Genomic DNA, 22,010 nt, shown 5'->3' with positions numbered 1-22,010 from the left:
AAGACGGACACAACAAAACACCAAGGTTAGGATATAGAGCGTATTTAAACATATGAAGGCAAATTAATGTAAATAAACCAAATAATTTAAGATAAGATAATAAAGCAAGTGAGCAAAATAAGGGGTTAATTTGTGGGTTAGGCTTAGGAGAAACCGGGTTTCAAAGTTGAGGAAGAATCATTCCGGAGAACGCAAAAACAATGACCTGGAGCAAAAATGATTTCCTGATCATTCGAACACACAAATTCCACTCTTGGCAAGCTTTGTAATCGGTTGAGTATTCAATTCAGATCTAATCTTGACATATGTCCACAAATTCCTTCTTAATTTCTTCAATTAATATACCTTTTCCTTCATCCCTTACATTCAAAACCTTTGATTTCTTTCCACTTTCTTTTCTTCAATTCAACATAAGATTATTGGAAACTTTCACACAAGCCTTTGTAATCATTGGGTCATCTTCAATCATATTCATATATTTCGTTTCAAAGATATGAATGAAGAGCACTTTTTTTTTTTTTTTTTTTTTTTTTTTTTTTTTTTGGACGATTTCAGATCATGTCACCTTGGATCGCTTTTGGCGATGGCGTTCAGGAGCAAGTCGATGAGCATTTGGAGTGAATTTTCCTTTTCCTCTTCTTCATGGTCAAATTGTAGCTATCATGGATTACGAGGTGATGAAGATGTGGGTGGTTGTCATTGTTGACTTAACTTGGAGGTGATGGAGGGTTTAAAATGTATGTTGGGTTTATCAGGTTTAAAAGGGAAGAGTAATGAAGGATGTTAGATGAAGTTTTAATTGGATTTAATATTGGACAGTGGGTGGGAGTTTTGTGGAGGTGTGTAGAGGAAGACTTGCATTATCATAAAATACAAAAATCTTTGGAAAATAAACACAAATTTGAATAAATACACTTAAACACAATCATCAACCAGGTTTCTTAAAATGCTTTGCCAGGGTGATCAAATTTTGCACTTATACACTCTAATTAGTCAATCATATGAGATAATGTGAATAAATAAAGTGATTACATGTTATTAATCAAGCCAACCTCTAACCTAAGTTTTTCAAATTGTGCTCTTGCAAGTGGTTTAGTGAAAATATCCGCAATTTGATCCTCGGTTTTACAAAATTTAAGACTAATATTACCTTTTTCTACATGATCACGAAGAAAATGATGTCGGATTTCAATATGCTTAGTTCGTGAATGTTGGATGGGATTTTTTGAAATGTTTATAGCACTTGTATTATCACACATAATGGGGACGGAATCGTAAAACATACCAAAGTCGGAAAGTTGTTGTCTCACCCATAAGAGTTGAGAGCAACAGTGCGCTGCACTGACATATTCGCTTTCGGCCGTAGAAAGAGCGACCGTATTTTGCTTCTTCGAAGCCCAAGAAACAAGACATGGGCCCAAGAAAGTAGCAAGACCGGATGTACTTTTACGATCCACCGTACACCCCGCATAGTCCGCATCGGAATAACCTATAAGATCAAAGGGACAATATAAGGGATACCATAGGCAAAGATTTTGTGTTCCAATCAAATACCGAAGAATTCGTTTAACCGCTTTGAAATGAGATTCTTTCGGATTTGCTTGGAACCTAGCACATAAGCAAACACTAAAGAGAATATCGGGACGACTAGCGGTTAGGTAAAGTAGTGATCCAATCATACCTCTATACACCTTTTCACTAACATTCTTACCATGTTCATCTTTGTCCAATTTGGATCCGGGTACCATAGGTGTATCGTGAGAGTTACCTTGAGTCATCCCAAATTTCTTTAGCATTTCTTTAATGTACTTTTGTTGATGGATCATGATTCCATCCTTAGATTGCTTGATTTGGAGCCCAAGAAAGAATCCTAACTCACCCATCATGCTCATTTCAAATTCCGATTTCATTAGTTCCGAAAAATAGACACAAAGAAGTTCATTAGTTGCACCAAATATAATATCATCAACATATACTTGGACAATCAACGATTCAAATGGACTGTGTCTTTAGAAACAATGTTTTATCAACGGAGCCTCTTCTAAAACCGTTTTCAATGAGAAATTTAGACAACCTATCATACCAACACCTAGGTGCTTGTTTTAAACCATAAAGAGCTTTGTCTAATTTGAAAACATGTTTAGGAAAATCATTGTCTAAGAAACCCGGAGGTTGCTCCACAAAGACATCTTCTTCCAAATATCCATTTAAGAAAGCGGTTTTGACATCCATTTGGAAGAGTTTAATGCCTTTGTGAGCCGCAAAAGCAATGAGTAATCGTATGGCTTCAAGCCGGGCTCTGCCGTGCATAGGTTTCATCATAATCGATTCCTTCTTGTTGATTATAACCTTGCACCACTAGCCTTGCTTTATTCCTTACAATTTCACCCGAATCATCAAGCTTATTGCGAAAGACCCACCTAGTACCAATGACGGTATGGTTGGGTGGTCTAGGGACTAAGTGCCATACCTCGTTCCTTTTGAATTGATTTAGTTCCTCTTGCATGGCAATTAGCCAATCATCATCGGCTAAGGCGATAGTCACATTTGAAGGCTCGATTTGGGATAAGAAGGCATTATGAGCACAAAAGTTTTGTAAGGATGCCCTTGTTCTTATTCCGGAATTTAGATCACTTGTCAAGTTGGAAAGAGGGTGAGAGCTTTGATGCTTCCATTTTCTTAGAACAAAAGGGGTTTCTTCCCCCTCAGAGGCAACAGTCTCTGAGACTGTTGTCTGTTGATTAGAGGAAGGATCTGGAACAGTGTCTGAGGATTCTCTTGAGGCAACAGTGTCCGAGACTGTTGCTGTTCTGGAAGTGGAGGCAACAGTCGTGGGAACTGTTGCAGAATGAGATGTTGAAACAGAGGCAACAGTGTCTCTGATTGTTCCCCCTGAACTGGTGCTTGCATCAGAAGGAAACAGTGTCTGTGACTGTTGCCCAACGTCATTGTTTGGAGCTTCTTCATCCTCAAACACAAAGTCTTTTCTTACAAGACCTATCTCAAATTCATCATCTTCATCATCTTCATTATCTTCTCCATCATTTTGTACCTGTCCAAGAATGCTAGATTCATCAAATATGACATGGACACTTTCTTCAATTCGCATGGTTCGTTTGTTATAAACTTTATAAGCCTTGCTATGGTCGGAATAACCAATAAAAACCGCTTCATCACTACGTGGATCGAATTTTCCCAAGTTGTCTTTACCATTGTTGTGAACAAAACATTTGCTTCCAAAACATCTAAAATATGAGATATTGGGTTTTCTACCACGTAAAATTTCATAGGGTGTTTTATTGATTATGCTTCTTATCATGACTCGATTATGAATATAGCAAGCGGTGTTTACCGCTTCGGCCCAAAAGTCTTTAGGCAATTTACTACACAACAACATGGTTCTAGCCATACTTTCAAGGGTCCTATTCATTCGTTCGACCACTCCATTTTGTTGTGGTGTTCTAGGAGCCGAAAAATTATGGTCTACACCATTGTCATTACAATAAGCGCTAAATGATGAATTTTCGAATTCGGTTCCATGATCGGTTCTTATGGAAACAAGTTTGAGATCAAGTTTGTTTTGAATCTTTTTCAACCAAATTAAAAATTCATCAAATGCCTCACTCTTGGAACTCAAGAAAAGTGCCCAAACAAACCTAGAATAATCATCAACAATGACACACACATAACGACTACCTCCTCTACTTCTAGTTCTCATTGGTCCACATAAGTCGATATGCAAAAGTTGTAATGGGCGAAGAGTACTCACAATTCTTTTAGACCTAAAGGAACTTCTAACATGTTTACATCTAGCACATTCATCACATACTTTATCAAAGTCAAATTTCATGTTAGGAAATCCTTCTACTAAGTCAAGTCTTTTAAGAGTATTAAGAGTTTTAGCACTAACATGTCCAAACCTTTTGTGCCACAACCAAGGATCATTTTTCATTACACTCATGCATGACATGGTATGACCGGATAACGTGTTTAAGTCGGTTAAGTAAACATCTTTGACACGTCTTCCTTCGAGAATAATTTCATGAGTTGTGGCATCAATTATTCGACACAAATTAGCACTAAATTCCACAATATTACCTTTGTCACAAAGTTGAGAAATGCTAAGGAGATTATGTTTCAAACCTTTGACAAGCCGCACATTGTCGACACAAAGTAACGATGACTTACCGACCTTTCCCATGCCTATTATTTCACCTTTCTTGTCGTCGCCAAAAGTTACCTTGCCACCATCATAAGCTTCTAGTGAGAGGAATTGGCTTCTATCTCCGTCATGTGTGACGAGAACATCCACTATCCAAGTACCAATTGCGGCCGCCTCTCACCAAGCCCTACACAAGATTAGACTTTGAGTTTAGGAACCCAAATAAATTTGGGTCCCTTTTTATCCTTCGCATTTCGCAACAAATCTTTTCTAATCCAAACTTGTTTTACAACCTTAATATTTTTGTTAATGTCATTATGTCTTTTCTTGCAAGCATTGAAGACATGACCGGTTTTACCACAATAGTTGCAAATGATGTACTCGGGAAGACCAACATATTTCCTTCTTCTAAAGTCGGTTTGAGTTGGATCCGGTTTTCTGAGGCAACAGTCGGACTGACTGTTCCATTTGAAACCAAGACCGATAGTTTTGTCACATCTCTTGGACTGATTAGTGAGGAAATTTAAGACCTTTTGACTTCCTTCCCAATTCTTAGACACATTCTTAGCCTCAACAAGTTCCTTGGTTAAATCATTGACTCTAGTGGTGAGATGTACAATCTTCTTCTTTTCTCTTTTAAGATCATCATTGTTTTCACTTTCAATGGACATTCTTTTCTCAACTATGATGTCACGGGTTTGGTCATTGAGTTTAGACACAAGATAACCCATTTTCTCCTTTGACTCTTCGTACTTGGATCTCATTTTGACAAATCTTTCATTCAATTCCATGAGATTTTCCATCTTATCTTGAACATTAAGCTTAAGACTAGAAATGCAATTTTCTAAATAAACAATTTTGGATCTAGATGAGCTACATTCGGGAGATTCATTTTGAAATTTGACAAATTTTTCATGAAGCATTCTAATCTCCCTTTTGTAGGCATCTAAGTTGACTTTAAGACATTCATTCTCTTTAGATAAATTAGTGACTAGTTCATTTGACACTTCCTTGACATTGTCGAGGCAACGATCCGAGACACTTTGTTGTTTTAAGTTCTTTTATCTCATCAACTAAGTCATCAATTACACCTTTAGATATGGATTGTTCATTTAGAAGTTCATCACGTTCCTTAGTTATCATAGACATTTGTAAAATCAGAGTTGTATTGACATTTTCAAGATCAGAAACATCATTGGGGTTCGACCTAAGACACCTTAGTTCGTTTGACAACTCCTTGTTCAATTTATTTACTCTTTTTACCTCATCAGAGGCAACAGTCGCACTGTCTGTTGCCTTAAGTTCACTTTTAAGATGAAAGTTTTCTTGAGCAATTTCCTCTATTTCATCTTGCATGAGATCCAACTTTTCAGTTTGTGAACGACACTTATCAAAGAGTTTGTCAAGAAGCTTACATACTTTTTCTTTGGAGTAAGTCCTAGCTTTGGCCTTTAGAAGTTTTACCTCATTGTCGGAATCGGAGTCGGAATCGTCGGGGTGAGCCATGAGACATCTAAGATGCTCGGTTTTGGAAGATTTTGAGACTTTTTCTTTGAGACGACTTGTAAGACACATTTTGGCCTCTAATTCCTCCTCGATGATCTCATCGTCCTCGGAGTCGGACATTCCCCATATGGCGGACATGACTCGGTTTTTGTAGTCCATTTTAGCCTTATCTCGCTTATCTTTGGACTTAATCTCATCCCACTTAGGACATTCTTTAATTTGATGTGATTTGTCACCACATTTAAAGCATCCAATAGTGGTGGAGGGTCTTTTCTTTGGAAAGCGTTTTTTCGTGTAGTTATTGTTGAACTTTTTATGACCATGGCCATTCACCATTCCAACTAAGTTCCTAGAGAACAAAGCAAACTCATCTTCTTCTTCATCCTTATCATCAATTGAAGAGGATGCTAAAGCAAGACTCTTTCCCCTTGAGGATTCACTAGAATGCTTATCGAGATTGAACTCGTGAGCCATTAGTGATCCCATTAGTTCATGAAGAGATAGAGTGGATAGATCTTTGGCTTCCTCTATGGCGGTAACCTTAGGTTGCCATTTAGTGGTAAGACTACGAAGAATTTTTCGAATGATGTCCTCGGACTCGAAATTTCTTCCTAGGCTTTTTAGTTCATTTATAATACACACGAAGCGAGATGAAAAACTATTTATGGACTCGTCCTTTGACATGTGAAACATCTCATATTGTTGCATGAGAAGGTCAATACGGTGTTTTCTAACTTGAGACGTCCCTTCATAGGCAAGCACAAGGGAATCCCAAATTAATTTAGCCGTAGGACATCCAGAAATCCGACTCACTTCGGCCTCACCAACACACCGTTGAAGAATCGACATCGCTTTTGAGTTTTTCTCGGCCAATTTAAAATCGTTTTCATTGTAATCTTTCTCATCTTTGACCTTAGTAAAACCCGTAAGGATGTCGGTTTCCTCAATAGTAAGAGGTCCGTTTTCGATGATTTTCCAACATTGATAATCAATACTTTTAATGTAATGCTCCATTTTGAGCTTCCACCATCCAAAATTCTCACCGGTAAAGACCGGGATCTTGGAGTGTTTTGAGGGATCCATTTCCCAAGATTCAAACTCTAAGGTGATAAACCTCGATCAAGAGCACGAGGCTCTGATACCAATTGAAGAGTTTAGGATCCCGAAGTACCTAAGAGGGGGAGGGGGTGAATTAGGTACCTTTTAAAATTTTTAACTTAACTTAATTGATTTAAGTTAGTTAAATGAAATGATATCTCAAATACCTAACACAACCTCTTTTAAATGGAGATTAAAAGAAGTGTCGTTGGTTGTGATGAAGGCAACAGTGTAACAGACTGTAACTTGTTGTCTTTGTATAAACCGTAAACAACGAGACCAACGTGACAAGATAGTAGACTTTGTCAAGATAATAAAAACGACAAACTAAGAATTGCAGCGGAAATGAATAAACAAAATAAGTTCAACACAATCAGTTTTGAATTGGTTCGGCCTACACTCTATAGGCCTACGTCCAATCTACTTCTCATTAATAATTTGATAATGTAATTAACTCTAACTACAATTATTCTATTACAACGAGATCCCCACAATCTACTCCGATTGTGCTATTCAAGAAACTACTCCGTTTCTAAAGCTCATCTAATTCTCAAGTAGTTACAAGATCAAATGTCTCTAATTTGTTCACTTAAGAACGGGAGAGACTCAATGTCGATCTAACTAAGAGAAAGAAGATATTGAGCTATGTCATACTAGATGAATAAACCATTTTGAGACTTGTAAGAAATAAGAAAAATTTGCAACCAAAAGATTTTAGACACTTGAAAATATTAAGAGCTTTTGCAAATGTTTTCTATCTCTTTCTCAGATTTTAGCAATGTGTGGTGTGTTTTTCTCAAGGAGTGAAGCACTCCTTTTATAGAGAAAAAGGAGGAGTCTTTTAATATAAAAAATCAAGTTTGAAAGTCAATCCAAAGACAAGTAATATGTGACAAAAGATTTCAGTTTTTCTTACTTGCACCAAAGTGGTTAATCTGAAAAATAAGCTTTTGAAAAGAAAAATTTCCTTTCCTTGTCAAGAGTCACACATGTGACTTGCACAAGAAAGGAAGGCTTTGAAAGTGCTTTCAAAAAATCAATCCTAAAACATTTAACCAATTTGGGCAAAGTTTACAAGTTACCAACTAAACCAATTACTCAGAATAGTTGGTTGGAATTTTTTCACAAACTTGTTTAACAATTTAAAAGACATCTTTGGGAAAGCATGGTTTATTCGTCTAGAACAGCAACAGTGGGCGACACTGTTGCCTTGGCATAGCAAACTCAATATTTTCGATCTCAATTCTAATGACCCAAATTAAATACAAGGCGGTCTTCATCCAATGCTTCAATCGTCTTGAATCAACAAGTCGACAATTCCTATTAAGTAAACTTAAGAAAAAACATTAGTAACATTTGGTTTGTCATCATCAACACAATAAGCTCAACAAAATCCCTCTTACTTCGTATTTCCCAACGTTCTTTCCTTTTTTTATCATCTCGTTTTCTTTCAAGTGAAATAGTGGAATACTGGAATCCATTCAACACGATAGTAATAATGGAATTAAAGAGGGTAAGAAACATAAATGAGATAACACCCATATTACAAGAAAAGGGAAATGATAGGGTTTGCATTGCTTCCTACTGGATGGAATGGAAGCTTACAATTTTATTAGTAATCCATCATACAACAGATCGAATCAAAAACACGCACACACACACGAAAAACGTAACTGAAATACAAGAAAGGGAAATGATAGGTGTTTGCTTCCTACTGAGAGCTTAGCTTTATTCGAAGCACACGAGAAAGAGGAACATCTTAAAGGCGAACGAAGTGTACGTTGATAGCTGCGTCCTGTATGTTCCAGGTACGCTCGTAATTTCCAGAAAGCATCGGATCACCCCTTGTGCGGCTCGATACGCTTAATACACTGAAATCGAAAAACCACGAGCATTATTAGTAGTTTAGTACGAAGATAGACGTTTACTACTAAAAATATTTCACAAGATGAGAGAAAGAGGTTTAAAACGATATATTTTATATGTGAATATTTAATACTAGATTTTGTGCCCGTGCGTTGCACGGGTTTCAAATTTGTCATTCCTCTAATGGTTTAGATCTTTTAATATCATTTTGAATGATACGTAAAAGTTGTATTTCAATTACTCAAATAAGGTAAATTTATCTTATTAATTACAATTTGTAAGGTAAATTTATCTTATTAATTTTGTGAACTATTATCATTCATTTCTTCATGGCGGTATTATCATTATTATCACAAATTCTCATTATAGACGGACACTATCCGTCTATACGTATAGACGGATACCATTTTCCCTCACAAAATACACATTTGCCATAAAGTGGGAAGCACATGGGGGGTGCCCCACTTTGTCCCCCTACCCATTTTATTAGAGGTCTTTACCCGTCTGTTCGCCCCATCCGTCTATACCAAGACCTATTGCATTATTATTATGGTAACTATTATTTGTAGATAACAGCCAAATCAAGGATGAAATTATTATTATTATTATTTTACCCTTCATTCCAGTCATTTCTTTACCTATTTTATTTTAGGCCGTCGTAGTTAATTATTAACCTTTCTATTTTAAGAAGTTCTTTGATGGGTAATTTCCTTATTTCTATTTCCTTTTGTTTTGGGGTGCAACTGTGCAAGATAGAGTTGCTATTTCACATTTTAGTATATATGAGACGTTCTTTCGGAAAATTGTTTTTGTTTTTAATGGGACCAAAGGTCGACCACTAAGCGTGGATAAATGCTAAATTTTGTTTCTGATAACAGGAAAACGGTCAACTTGTACATACATGGCACAAGAAATCTTCTTGGAAGGTAATATTTGATAATTATGGATCTCCGAGAAGAGAGCTCTAAATTGGAATCGTTGGCAACCACAACATCAAGAAGACTGTCGTCTGCATCTTCTGTGTTTCACTCAGCAAATCCATCGCCATTCCTTTCACCAGATTCGCCAAAGTCCCTTTTTTCGGAGTCCAATTGTCTGGAAAACCGGCTCAAAGATGCCACTTGTTTGCATTAGTACAATTCCGGATCCTGATCAAGAGATGAACCTTAGATTGGTTCGTTCGTAAATTCCATCATCCCAATCGGCAACGATCCGCAAATTCTCGAACGTGTATCATCCTCATCTGGATTGTTCAATGATACTTTCACAAATAGCCATACCCGGTGGATTGATTATTCAAGGCGTAGAGAAAGGAAAAAGAAAGTTGTGAGACATTATGGGGTGACATTCCCTTCAAATGCGCCTTACTTTCAACAAGTTCTGTATAAAGAGAACAAAACAGAAAAATATCGACTACGCTGCTACATTGCACGCCGTAAGATACTTTAAAGTCCCACAGAAAAATATCGACTACCATTCTCCTGCTGCTAGTCTCTGCAAGATAAGAACATCTGTAAGAAAGGAATACATTGAGCATATAATAACTGGCGAGAAAAGAAAAATGATTCATTCACAACTCCATTACTCCAACATACGTGTGCATTAGGATGCACGCTTTACACGGAAAAAAAATCTGCCAGATTGGAATTTTATATGTAACCTTCTAACCCATAGGTGTCCGGTTTGATTTTTCATGTATCCCTAGTGTAGGGCACACTACCTCCCCCTCCACTTGGAGATTAACCTGTAAAATACTACGAAAAGAGAGAGCAATCTTTTTCCCGCTTTTCTACAGGTGAGATGGATAGGTCATGTTTGAGTAGGATTCCATTCCAATAATTGCCAAGATTATTCAAATCACCAAGCGCATTCGCCACAGACGCTAAAATCGCTTCCGTTACAAACGCCATAGCATTCTTGGTCTCATCCAACCCCTGCACCACGTGAATCACTCCTGGATGCCGCATCCTCACCAACCTCGCAGCGTCACCACGTAACACATCAAAAAACGCATCCTCCGCCGCCTTCGACATCCCCGCACGCGCACGCGCCTCCGATAACGCTCGCTTGTCGAGTAACCAGACACATACCGCGGCGTACTGTCCCGACGCAGTGCCACGTGGCTTGGCGGCGAACAATTTCCATACTAAAGCCGGTCCAGCAGAGCCGATCTGGTCTAGCAGATCGTAGTCGGTTAGCGCTTTCAGGCCGGTCACTTCCTGAACCGTTGTTTGGACTGTTTTCTCGATCCCTGCAGCGGTTTTGGCGAAGGCTTGTGTTAGGGTTTTCATGTTTTGATGATGGTATATATAAGTTTATGATATTCCACTGGTAAATCATTTATAAAACTCTATTAGATAGAATTTGCATAAATATTAGATAGAATTTGCACAAATATTGGGGATAAGGATAATTAAAAATTAATTAGGTAGTTTTATAAAGTTGGAGTCTCTAGAATTGCCTGAAAAAAGCCTCTTTTATATATATATACTAGATTTAATGCCCGTGCGATGCACGGGCCTAGAAATAATATCGTCCTGTTTAAAACTTTTCAAGGTGAAGAGCCATGTTTGAACCTTTACAAAGGCTTTTTTATCCTTATTTTAACAATTGTAATTAATCTTGCTTCTTCTCGAGCCTAGCTCCGCTACTTATCGTAATAGCACTCGTCCCTCTTACTCATCCTCATCGACCCTAAAACATAGGAGCATCTTGATTAAACAAAAAATCATGTCAGATTGCATCTTGATAAAATGGTCCATTTCAAATATTAAGTACTCCGATCCTTAGCTCGTAATATTTTGATTTTGCTAAAAGAAAAGTTATTATAATGTAAAGTTGGCTTACAATAATACTCCGTATGTTATTGTAGCTAATTCCCGTGATGTTACAATTATAATTTAGCTAAAACCTGTAGTTTCACTACTATTCGTTACTTCCTACCCCATAGTTTTCATGTTTCTTTCCAATATTTTAATATTATTATAGTATAATTTAAAATTTTCAGCCATTCAAGTCTTAGTTCTGGATTGTGATACGCTTTTGTACAAATATTTTAGGATTTCACTTCAAGTAGCAGTGGCGGATCTTGAACAAAAATTTAAGGGGGGCCGAGCTAGATTAAAGCGAGTAATTTGTATTCTTTCGATTCCAATTTTGTTTACCTTTTATTGATAATATTTCTCAATAAAATGGTAATAAACCATTTGTAGGGAGAGGTATTATGAAATGAAATTTAATCAAACTAAATTATAAGTAGAAAAAAAAACGATGTTCTATGAAGATATCATAAAAGTACATACAACAATAAACATAGATTAGATTAGTACTCCCTCCATTCAACTTTTAACCTAAGAGGGTTGATAAAAATTGAATGGAGGGAGTAGTATAAAGAATACAAACTCATACTGAATTCCCGTGTCAATTATATAGTGTTTTTTTTTTTGTATTTAGACAATCCTATATTTTCAATTTCACATAAATGTAACTAACAAGAGATTACTCTATTTAAATTTAAACTTGTAATTCATATTCAGAAAACTAATACGATTAATTAAAAATAGGGAATAATGTATAAAGGCACTACTAAATTTGTGAGACAACGAATAGCAACGTATCCTTAAATTTGCCTTGTATTTTTTGTCATTAAATAAAAGTGTAGTGGCATTCTCAGATGCGTAATCCTTTTTCTCCGTAATGTATACTCCCTTCGTCATCCTGCTCATTTGTTTACCTATTCCATTTTAGATTGTCTCGTTAATGTTAACTACTTTGATTACTCAGCAATTCATTATTAAATTTAACACAATATCTTTGTTCCGTTTTTTATACCTTATAATTTATTAAAATTTTGATAGTAATAATTAGAATATAGAAGTACTTAAAAAAATAAAAATTAAATAAGCTCTAAAATATATTAAATGTGATCTCTATTTGTAGAGAATAAAAAATTATGAACAATGGAGTATTTTAAAAAAAAAAATTATACAAGTAAAATTAAATTAATAAGCACTTTTAAACCAAATAAACATTGCTAAATTAAAAGAAATAAGCCCACCAATTATGGATTGCCATGTGGTACCTTTTTACTCAGGTTGCAATCACGTGAGATAAGTTGTGTTTTTCCTTTCCATTACCGAATTAGTGGGCTGGGTAATGACGTGGGCTCTATGTACTGCAACATAAGATTACGCTAAAGTTGACGGGGGCCAAGCTAGTTGTACACAGTATTTGGCCCAAAAGTCAGGGGGGGCCTGGCCCCTGCGCAGGTGTATGGAGATCCGCCCCTGTCAAGTAGTTTACAAATTTTGCTACTTCATCTTAGTTTACTCAGCTACATCATCCTAATTTACATACTAAGCTATTTGGTCATGCTTTACTTAATTAATTACCTACTTACGAACAACATATTTAAAGGAAACTTTGCCTCCCCTTTATTATCGTCCTTAAGTTATTTTGTTCTAGAAATATTGTTTTTCTTTTCTTTTCTTTTACGTGTGTCTCCTTAATGCATTAGATGTCAGAAACATGATACAAAAGTAATACGGAGTATATGAGAACTATGGACATCAGGAAGCCCGGTTATAGTGCAGATACTTTCTTCCTATAAACAAAGGTCTTATCAATATTCCTAAATCCTACATCAAACTTCGTAATATAAGAAAAGGTTTTACTCCATAACATGTACTCGTAACTCAATTTTTTGTACTTCGTATGAAATAGTCTCACACTATTTTAATGTTAAAACTTCATATCTATACATAGTGTTGTTTTTATAGTGCAAACAAACGTGTTCCAAAGCATACATAATGTCCCATGAATGGAGATCTAAGTTCAAAACCGTTTCAGTTACTACTCATTTTTTTCCAAACTTATCAAATGCGCCTTATGACTACTAAATTTTAGTTGGATTAGCAAAGATGATTGTGTAAAATAAAATTCTAGGGTTTGTGTTAGTATAAATTTAGTGGTCAAATAATAAAATTATAGGGTTTGTGTTAGTATTAGCTTAGCATGTTTACAAAGAGCCAAATAGAGCTACTAACTGGCTAACGAATCAAGGGGTTTAGGCTTCCGTTTCCGTCACCTATCTGGACACTCCTCCAAAGCCTCTTCGGGCTATTATTCGTGAAGATTTACTGGGAGTTGCACTCCCTCGTTTAGTTCCTTAGTTGTCAAGAAACCAACTCAACCAAAAGCTCAAGCTGATGGTTGAAGTTCCTTGATTCGTTTTATATTCTAACACTCCCCCTCACACGAAGGCCCTTTTTTTCTTTTTGGGCTTGAAGTGTGGGTGCAGGCGGGATTCCCTGGCCTGTTTTGATTATCCACTTTAGAATAGAGGGGGTGAGATTCGAACCCGTGACCTTTTGGTCACCAGGCTCTGATACCATGTCAAGAAACCAACTCAACCAAAAGCTCAAGCTGATGGTTGAAGTTCCTTGATTCGTTTTATATTCTAACATTAGTATTGGGAATCTAGCCCTCTAAAGAATTTCTAAGGGGAATATAATTATAGAAAAAAGGAAGAGTTATCGGTATAAACTTGCTCAATTACTAAACATAAACTCGTTGCCCTTATATATGCTTACATTACTTAACAAAAATTAAAACTAACTAACCTAAGTGGGAGGTATCCCATGTTTGACTTGTTCACAACTAATGTCCATATTATTAGAAATTATAATAGCAACTAATTAACTTATTTTGACCCATAATCCACTAACTAAAATGTAAATATCTTAAACTAATTTTGGAGCAATACTCCAACACCCTCTTGTTTACTCAAGTTTAAAGCTAATCAAATTTTAGGGCCCGGAGCATAAATATTATTTCCGGATATAAAAGAGTCTTAAGACTGATTATTGTAGGGTAAGAAAGTTGTCAATGCAACTGAATCGTGTTTGGATAATTGTATATATATTGTGATGCTTTTTTAAGTACCTCATAAACTCCTTTACAACAAATTTAGCCACGACTGAAGATTGCAAAATAAAGATGTGAAATATCTGAATGATAGACGCGCTTTGAGAATTAACGAAGAAGCAAATTTTGATAACTTGATGAACCAGGCCATGTATATATTCAACCTCACAAGATATATATAGCTCACATTATTCTGCTGCTAACTTCTTTCTTGGGCAGGCAAAATCAAAGGGGATAATGCACTATAATACAAACGAATTACTAAAACAAAGCAATATGATTAGCAAATTATGGATTAATTGATTACTTTTATAATGCTCTATACTACCGTTAGAATCAAGGTAGGAGTCTTATTTGTTTGAATAATTATCTATTATTCCTAGTATTGGTGAGATGTTGATGTACGTAGAGATAGTAATTCTTAATATTTTATTAAGAGGTGGTTAAATAAAGCGCGGATTAACTTTGTAATCGCCTTCGAAAAAGTTTCATTTAATAATATAGATAGATGAATATAAATGTGAAGTTTAACAATTAAAAAAAATTATTGTTTGGTGATTTTTTTTAATAAGATCATACATTAAACTAATAAACTAATGTTTTTGGTCGAAACCAAATCTATTAAGCTAACTATAATTTGAATTAGCTTAATTAAATTTTAATAAGTATTATTGTGTCTTTCCAAAGATTTTTTTTTTCCTTATTTTCAAAATTGTGATTTCACTCGTTCTTGAGTCAAGTTCAACGATAAAGAGTTAATAACTACATCATCGCGGTCTAAAATAAAGAGCTAATTAATGGCTACGCCATCCACTATGAGTCTATGACATGAAGATTAGAAATCACGCACATTGTAGAATCTGAACGTGATAATTCAACTTAATGTCCAATAAGATATAATCATACCTTAATTAGGAATAGTTAATTTCTCAATGTATTTGTTTGTTTTAGTTGCTCAATTAAAGAATTTCCTCAAAGATTCTATACAATCAGTGAGCATAAGAACAACGTGAAAGTCAAAAGCGTCAACTTTTAATGTGCAGTTCGAAAACTTTGATACATTCAGTATATATAATGAACTTGATTATAAGTTCTAGTCGTTAAGGCGGGTCTAAATAAGATAGTATCTGCAATGACCAAATCGTCAAACATTAAAATTAAGAGAACAAATAATATGAATAACCACTACTAAGTACGGGAACTATATATGCATGTCTATATATAATTTGTATATTCTGTATAATTTATTTAAGCACTTATAGATACGAAGTTTGACTTATTTGCCTTTATACGGAAATTGGAAAAATTTACGTCTCTACCAATCTACCATACCTTTAAGAATAAATTATCTCTGAGGAGCTTTCATCCATAAGTTCAACCATCTCATGCTCTTAATTTAAGTCAGGCCTGAAATTTTAACCCAAATTATTAGTACAAAAGAGATAATTTCATAACTCCGTATTAAACAAAACTTCTTGCTACTTGTTTTAGAGCATAAAAGGAGATGCAATATATTTATCCATGTACCTAACCACATGCTTCTATACAAAAATTAATATACATATACACAAATACACAATCAACATTTATAAGATGAAAAAAAAAGGAGCCATCTAAGCTTGCAATCAATCAAGCCTCAAGAATGAGTAAGAAATCATAAAATTTGGCGTATGCGTGTATACACAATCCGTATATATAGTCTTCCCTATGCTTTTACAAAGTTTGAGATTGACTTGAACTCTTAATAGATATTTAGTCATACAAATTACAATTAAACTTCCGTAAGACCGCAAGGCAGGTGATAATCAGTGTCCATTATCAAGACTATTTGCTCATAAACTCTATCTCATTGTTTTATTTGAATTTTTTTTATAAAGAAAATTGTATATATTATCTTTTGTTTTAGGTAGTTCGCAAAAATTGGACACTCTAATATCGCTCGAAAAAAGCTTCCTTTATTAATATAGATAGATATTGATTAACCATTGAGCGTTAGGGCCAGATGATAATTTTAAACAGGGTCGGTCTTGAGGCCTGTTTGGTGGGTTTTTTTGACAAGGGCAAAGTCTAATAGAGGCCCGATTGCGGAGTTAGAAGTTCACTATTAAGGCGGTAGCCTGAGTCCTTTTGTCAAATAGAATTATTCCATGTAGAACTGATCGGAATTAGGAAAATAATCTAGTGATAATCATCTAACCAAATTGTAGGTGATCTTGTGTTCTATCCTTCATGGTTACGTTTCTTTATTTTTCTTAATACAAGTGATAATTCAATGGACTCATCTAATAGAGGTAATATCTATATTTGAAATAATTTCGATCTTTTGCAATTTTTTTGACGTTAAAATAATTGAATTATAAGAATTTTACAGAATAACTAAAATAGAGTAATACTGTAATATATAGTTGAATTTTCCTATGGTACACATATGTAGATTTTAAGTTTTAACTGTCTTGTAAGGCTCACTACTTGAATATAAAAAAAGTATTGGTGCGACACATACATTTTTTAATCAATGTCGCTAAGGATTGAATTGTATTGGAAAATGACATGATAATTACTTACGCAATTTTTTTAAAAGGGCCATATTTTAAAATTTTGCCTAGGACCTCAAAATGTACAGAACCGCCCTGATTTTACACAGAAATATAAAGGGATAGTCGGGCCCACACCCTCTCCTGGCATAACGAAAGTCCTTTAGTGGGTACTGAGTTTCAACATCTCTCAAAACGTGAAACAATATTATAGTTATAATTAAAGAGGGTTTATGAGGGCAAGCAATCAAGAGAGTACGTATGTAGATAATATTGTAATGTACCTTGGTGGGGGCAGGTCCACTATAAGTAGGCAACTCGTCGTAGCGGACTTCCGAGTGGAAACTATAGGCGTTTGCGCCGGTAAAAACTCCGTCATGCAGTGTGGTAACTCTAGGAGGTCCTCCATCGGAAGGATAGTCTCTCTGAGTGTAGGAAAAGGGAACATCACATTTGGCCTTGGTAGCAGTCCCTCTTGCTACCGTTCTTTTCTTGGGGGCCACAACAACATTGAAAACGTGGCCCACTTGTTAATTTTTCTTAGGGTTGCGGCTATATCCACGGTGATGAACACATGTCACCCGAAAGGTGTTAATTTTTTTTGCCGCTCCTCCTAATGGTCCTCCAACATAGGGCGAGCATTCGTTCTGATGAAAGAAATCGTGTTGCTAATTGTCTTCCCTAAATACAATAACTCATATTTTTAGTACTCATTTAATGTTACCCGAACCCGTTCCGACAGCCTAAATGGCTAAATCATAATCTCTTAAGTATCCCTCTTATTTCCCAACGTTTTTTCCTTTTTTATCATCTCGTTTTCTTTCAAGTGAAATAGTGGAATACTGGAATCCATTCAACACAATAGTAATAGTAATGGAATTAAAGAGAGTAAGAAACATAAATGAGATCACAACCATATTATTATTCGCAAATTCTTATTTGTGACGGAGGGTATCCGTCACAAACAACAGACGGGTACCATATTGTCTCACAAATGACCCATAGGGGGTGAGAGAAGGAGCACATGGGGTGGGTGCCCACCTTGTCCCCTCTACCCATTTCCACTCACAAAATACCCGTCGCAAGATCCGACCCGTCACAAGGGAGACCTACTGTTGAAGGTTGAACCAAGTGTTGATGATGCGCACGTACTGTGCGTTCCAGGTACCCATTCGATCACTCCTTGTGCGGCTCAATACGCTTAATGCACTGAAATCGAAAAACCACGATCGAGCATATATTATTAGTACCAAGGTAAGACATTTAATTTACTATTAGAAATATTTCACAATGGTACACGCTATTGGATGGTACTGAGTTTCAACATCTCTCTCTCTCTCTCTCACACATGAAAACTCAAAACGTGAAACATGATTATTATAGCGCTATCAATTAAAGAGGGTTTATGAGTGAGGCCAGGACAATTAATTAATATGTACTCCTAGTACTAGTAGATAATATGTACGTACCTCGGTGGGGGCATGAGGTCCGTTATAAGTAGGCAACTCTTCATAGCGGATTTCGGAACGGAAATCGTATGCGTTGGCACCGGTGAAAACACCGTCATACAATTGGGTAACTCTAACAGGTCCTCCATCAGTAGGATAATCCTTCTGAATATAAGCAAAGGGGACATCACATTTGGACTTTATAGCCGTCCCTCTTGCTACAGCTGTTTTCCTTGGGGGCACAACAACAGTGAAGATGTGGCCCACTTCCTGTGTCTCAGTTGTAGTCTCGGCCCATTGGTGAGAGTAGCTGGCTGTTGCTGAAACCTCAATTTTACTTTTGGCAATAAAGGGTATCCCAGTCTCGAAGGTGGTAGTGACGGTAGCCGAGACCGTAACGGTGTTGGTGTAAGTATGGGACTTGGTGGTCGTAATTCTGCCGTCGGCTGTACCACTTTGGGCCACATCGGTGTAGTTATCCCAGGCGTCGCCTCTCGAATAAAGAAGCTCCGTGTTGTAGATCCGGGCTCTATCGAGATCGAACTCGTACACGTTCACTGTCCTATTATAAACGGGTTCTATAATTTCTAAATGCGCGTCCTTGTCAATCCCGGTTGATTTGGCTACTAAACGATCTTTCGGACTCGCACTTGCAGGATAATCAGCCCTCACGCAAATCAGGTTATTGTGACGGCTTCGAAGAGCAATCACATTTTTAGCAATCTTTATTACACTGAACATCGATTGAACACTATCAGGAAAATTGTTATCATACGCAACCAGCGCAGGTCCTGTTGGGTTCCAACCAGCTGACCAAAACATCGGTTTTTCAAATGCGTCAGAGATGCGGAGGTAGCCGCCAGCTGTATAATGGGTCTTGCAGACAATTTTAGTGCTACCGATTTCCTTCTGGACAAAACTTGAATGACCGTCGTTAGCGTAGTTTTCGTAATAAAGGCCATTGGAGCCTTTAAACGCTACGTATTTGGGAAGTACCACCAACCCATCGTAATCAAAAACATCACACACAGCTTGTGTTGTGGTAGCAGGATCTACGCTCAGGACCCTGCTACTCTTAAGGTGACCTACGACCCGACCCGTCTCAACATGATAAAATGTTGCTCTTTTGTTGTTATCTATACGTATGCTAAACAATGTGCACCCCGGAGATGTCCGATCATCCACTGCCTCAACTGCTTGTGCGACTATCCGATTCTTGTCAGGCGCCACAATTGACGATGATCTACCAACAATCCAACATGGTATAGTTTGATTACTTTAATGTCATGGTTCAAATTCTCCTCAACCTATATTGTACCGGCCACACCAATAAAAAATACCAAAAGTCCAAAACCACATAATCTATTAAACTATCTAAATATTTATATCTACCGCATTAAAAATTTTATTATCTTAATTGTTAATTTTTTTAAATCAATTTCTAAATATTTTTTCCAAATCAACTTCCTAAACAATATCAGGCATCTAAAATATTCCTTCCTATTCCGAATAACTCTCCCTATTCAAGGGTGGCACGAGAATTAAGGAAACCGAATTAAATAAATAAGCTAAAGTATTATTAATTATAATTATTAACGACTTTTGTTGAGATTTTTTTTTTTTGTCTTTCATGTCAGGTATCGACTTTTACTCAACCACTAGGTGAAAATGCAAATAATTGATTTCACGGATTTGACAAAGTTGTCGTACAATTTATTTTAACAGATTGAGTAAAGAATATAGTATGTAACAACATAGTTTTAGATTTCACCATCCTGATGATGTATATTTATGTTTGGGAGACCATTACCTTCCCAAAAGATGTAACTTTTACTACTCCGTAATACTCCCTCTGTCCCGGTCATTTGTTGTCCTTTTCCATTTTAGCGTGTCTCAGTCAATTGTTGTCCTTTCTATTTTAAGAAGGAACTTGATGAGTAATTTGATCATTCACACTCAATTTATTCCACTTGTCATTTAGTAATTGGTTTCATCCCCTTCCTTGATCTTTGTGCCAAAACTAAAGGACAACAAATGACCAGGACGGAGGGAGTATATAACATTGAATAAGCATTTTCCTTTTTCATGTTCGTCTAAAATTTTGGCACAAAACGTTGGATGTCATCTCAAATATTCGTGTTATTTCATTTCATTGTAGTAGAGTAGTAGTTTTTTTGTTTTGCTTTTTCAAAGGTTATCGTGGAACGGATTCTAAATTAGTAGCCGAAGTTCTAAACTAATCGTACTAGAGTAGCATATATATGTACATGATTTATCTCATTCATTTGTTACCGTTTTTATGCTTGCCAGAGATGTTAATGAAAGATAACAAATGAACGAGACGACTGATAAAATACTATGAAAATGACGAATGAAATTATAAATCTAGATTGATAATGTAAATGGACAAAATGGACACGAAATTAACGGATTTGGGTTCAGGTTTATTGACTCATTTACGTAAGTGGATCGATACGAATACAACACGTGATTTCCGGGATTTAACAGGGTGGGGTTTGGGTTGAAGGGTGTGTGACCCCCGTTTACATGTGACAAGAACACTAACCCAACACAACCCGATCTGTTTGTGAGGTTTACGACAATCAGACCCCGAACATAATTTAAGAATTTTGCTGTATTTTTCAGTTGAAACAAATTTTTACTAGATTGATCAATACATGGGAGTTAAATATATTAGGATAAATAAGAAAATAAAGATATACCTGACCCAATATTTGTTATTCGAGCAGGATCGTATGTGGACCAAGTTGCCTTGGGCGGCATTCTCTATAGCAAACTTGGCCTCTGGTTCGAAGAAATCAGTGGCTCTGTACAGAAGCAGGCCATCTTTTTGGGCAGCCAGATACATATATGGAGTTATACCCTGTGTTGCTTTGAAAGCCATGTTTGTCAAAGACGCCATTTTCTCAGTGAGTATTAATTAAATAAATAAAAATAATAAAACACTTCTCTCGCTCTTATGTTGTACTGGTTAATGAATTGAACTTAATTATAACTCCTCATGTCTTGCTTTTTATAGGAGAAAATTTCTTACCAGCACCAATAAAAAGATTCTTCACTTCTTTTTTTTATTCGTTGGTTGCACGGCGTAATGCCCCCAGTTATTTTAATGAGTTAAGGGTAAGACAAGGACCTGAACTTTGCAACTTTTTCCCGTTAAGGACCTCAACAATTATTTTTTTCCGTTAAGGACCTCAACACTAACACCGTTAAGTTTACGTTATCATTCTAACATTAAATAGATTTAACAACCAATATATTTTATGAAAGTACTTGTATATTTTATAAGCCAAAATATTTTATGAAAATAGATTAACAACCAATATGAAAATACTTTATATATTTTAACAATCAAAGTTAAATAAGGTAAGAGCAACACACATACCGATTAATCTTTGTGACGTAGAAAAACAACCCAAAATGCAAACTACAAAAGATTAAGCTTCTTCT

The 22,010-nt window shown here is 36.0% G+C and overlaps 2 protein-coding genes across 2 annotated transcripts; both read right to left on the bottom strand.

Annotated features, from left to right (window-relative positions):
* Nucleotides 1-10,386: 10,386 nt before the first annotated feature.
* LOC141600575 (SCY1-like protein 2 B) lies at nucleotides 10,387-10,923 on the bottom strand. The gene has a single exon (XM_074420817.1). The coding sequence runs from the start codon at nucleotides 10,921-10,923 to the stop codon at nucleotides 10,387-10,389; it is 537 nt and encodes a 178-aa protein (XP_074276918.1).
* A 7,087-nt stretch (nucleotides 10,924-18,010) lies between these two features.
* Nucleotides 18,011-21,547, bottom strand: LOC141602416 (uncharacterized). The gene is made up of 3 exons (XM_074422705.1): nucleotides 21,263-21,547; nucleotides 18,561-19,782; nucleotides 18,011-18,300 (listed from the first exon to the last, which is right to left on the bottom strand). Exons 1-3 carry the CDS (start codon nucleotides 21,460-21,462, stop codon nucleotides 18,268-18,270), a joined length of 1,455 nt encoding a protein of 484 aa, XP_074278806.1. The 5' UTR covers nucleotides 21,463-21,547; the 3' UTR covers nucleotides 18,011-18,267.
* Between the last annotated feature and the right edge of the window lie 463 nt (nucleotides 21,548-22,010).

The sequence above is a fragment of the Silene latifolia genome, chromosome 9, assembly GCF_048544455.1.
Source record: "Silene latifolia isolate original U9 population chromosome 9, ASM4854445v1, whole genome shotgun sequence".
NCBI classification, from domain to species: domain Eukaryota; kingdom Viridiplantae; phylum Streptophyta; class Magnoliopsida; order Caryophyllales; family Caryophyllaceae; genus Silene; species Silene latifolia.
The sequence above is the reverse complement of the archived record's forward strand: the minus strand, read 5'-3'. Positions and strand labels throughout refer to the sequence as shown.

Excerpts from the sequence above, each read along its gene's own strand:
- LOC141600575 (XM_074420817.1), bottom strand. The coding sequence starts at position 10,923 with ATGAAAACCCTAACACAAGCCTTCGCCAAAACCGCTGCAGGGATCGAG.
- LOC141602416 (XM_074422705.1), bottom strand. The coding sequence starts at position 21,462 with ATGGCGTCTTTGACAAACATGGCTTTCAAAGCAACACAGGGTATAACT. Across the intron at positions 19,783-21,262 it reads AATAACAAATATTGGGTCAG|ATCATCGTCAATTGTGGCGC; the intron begins GTATATCTTTAT and ends GATTGTTGGTAG. Across the intron at positions 18,301-18,560 it reads GACCTCATGCCCCCACCGAG|TGCATTAAGCGTATTGAGCC; the intron begins GTACGTACATAT and ends TTTCGATTTCAG.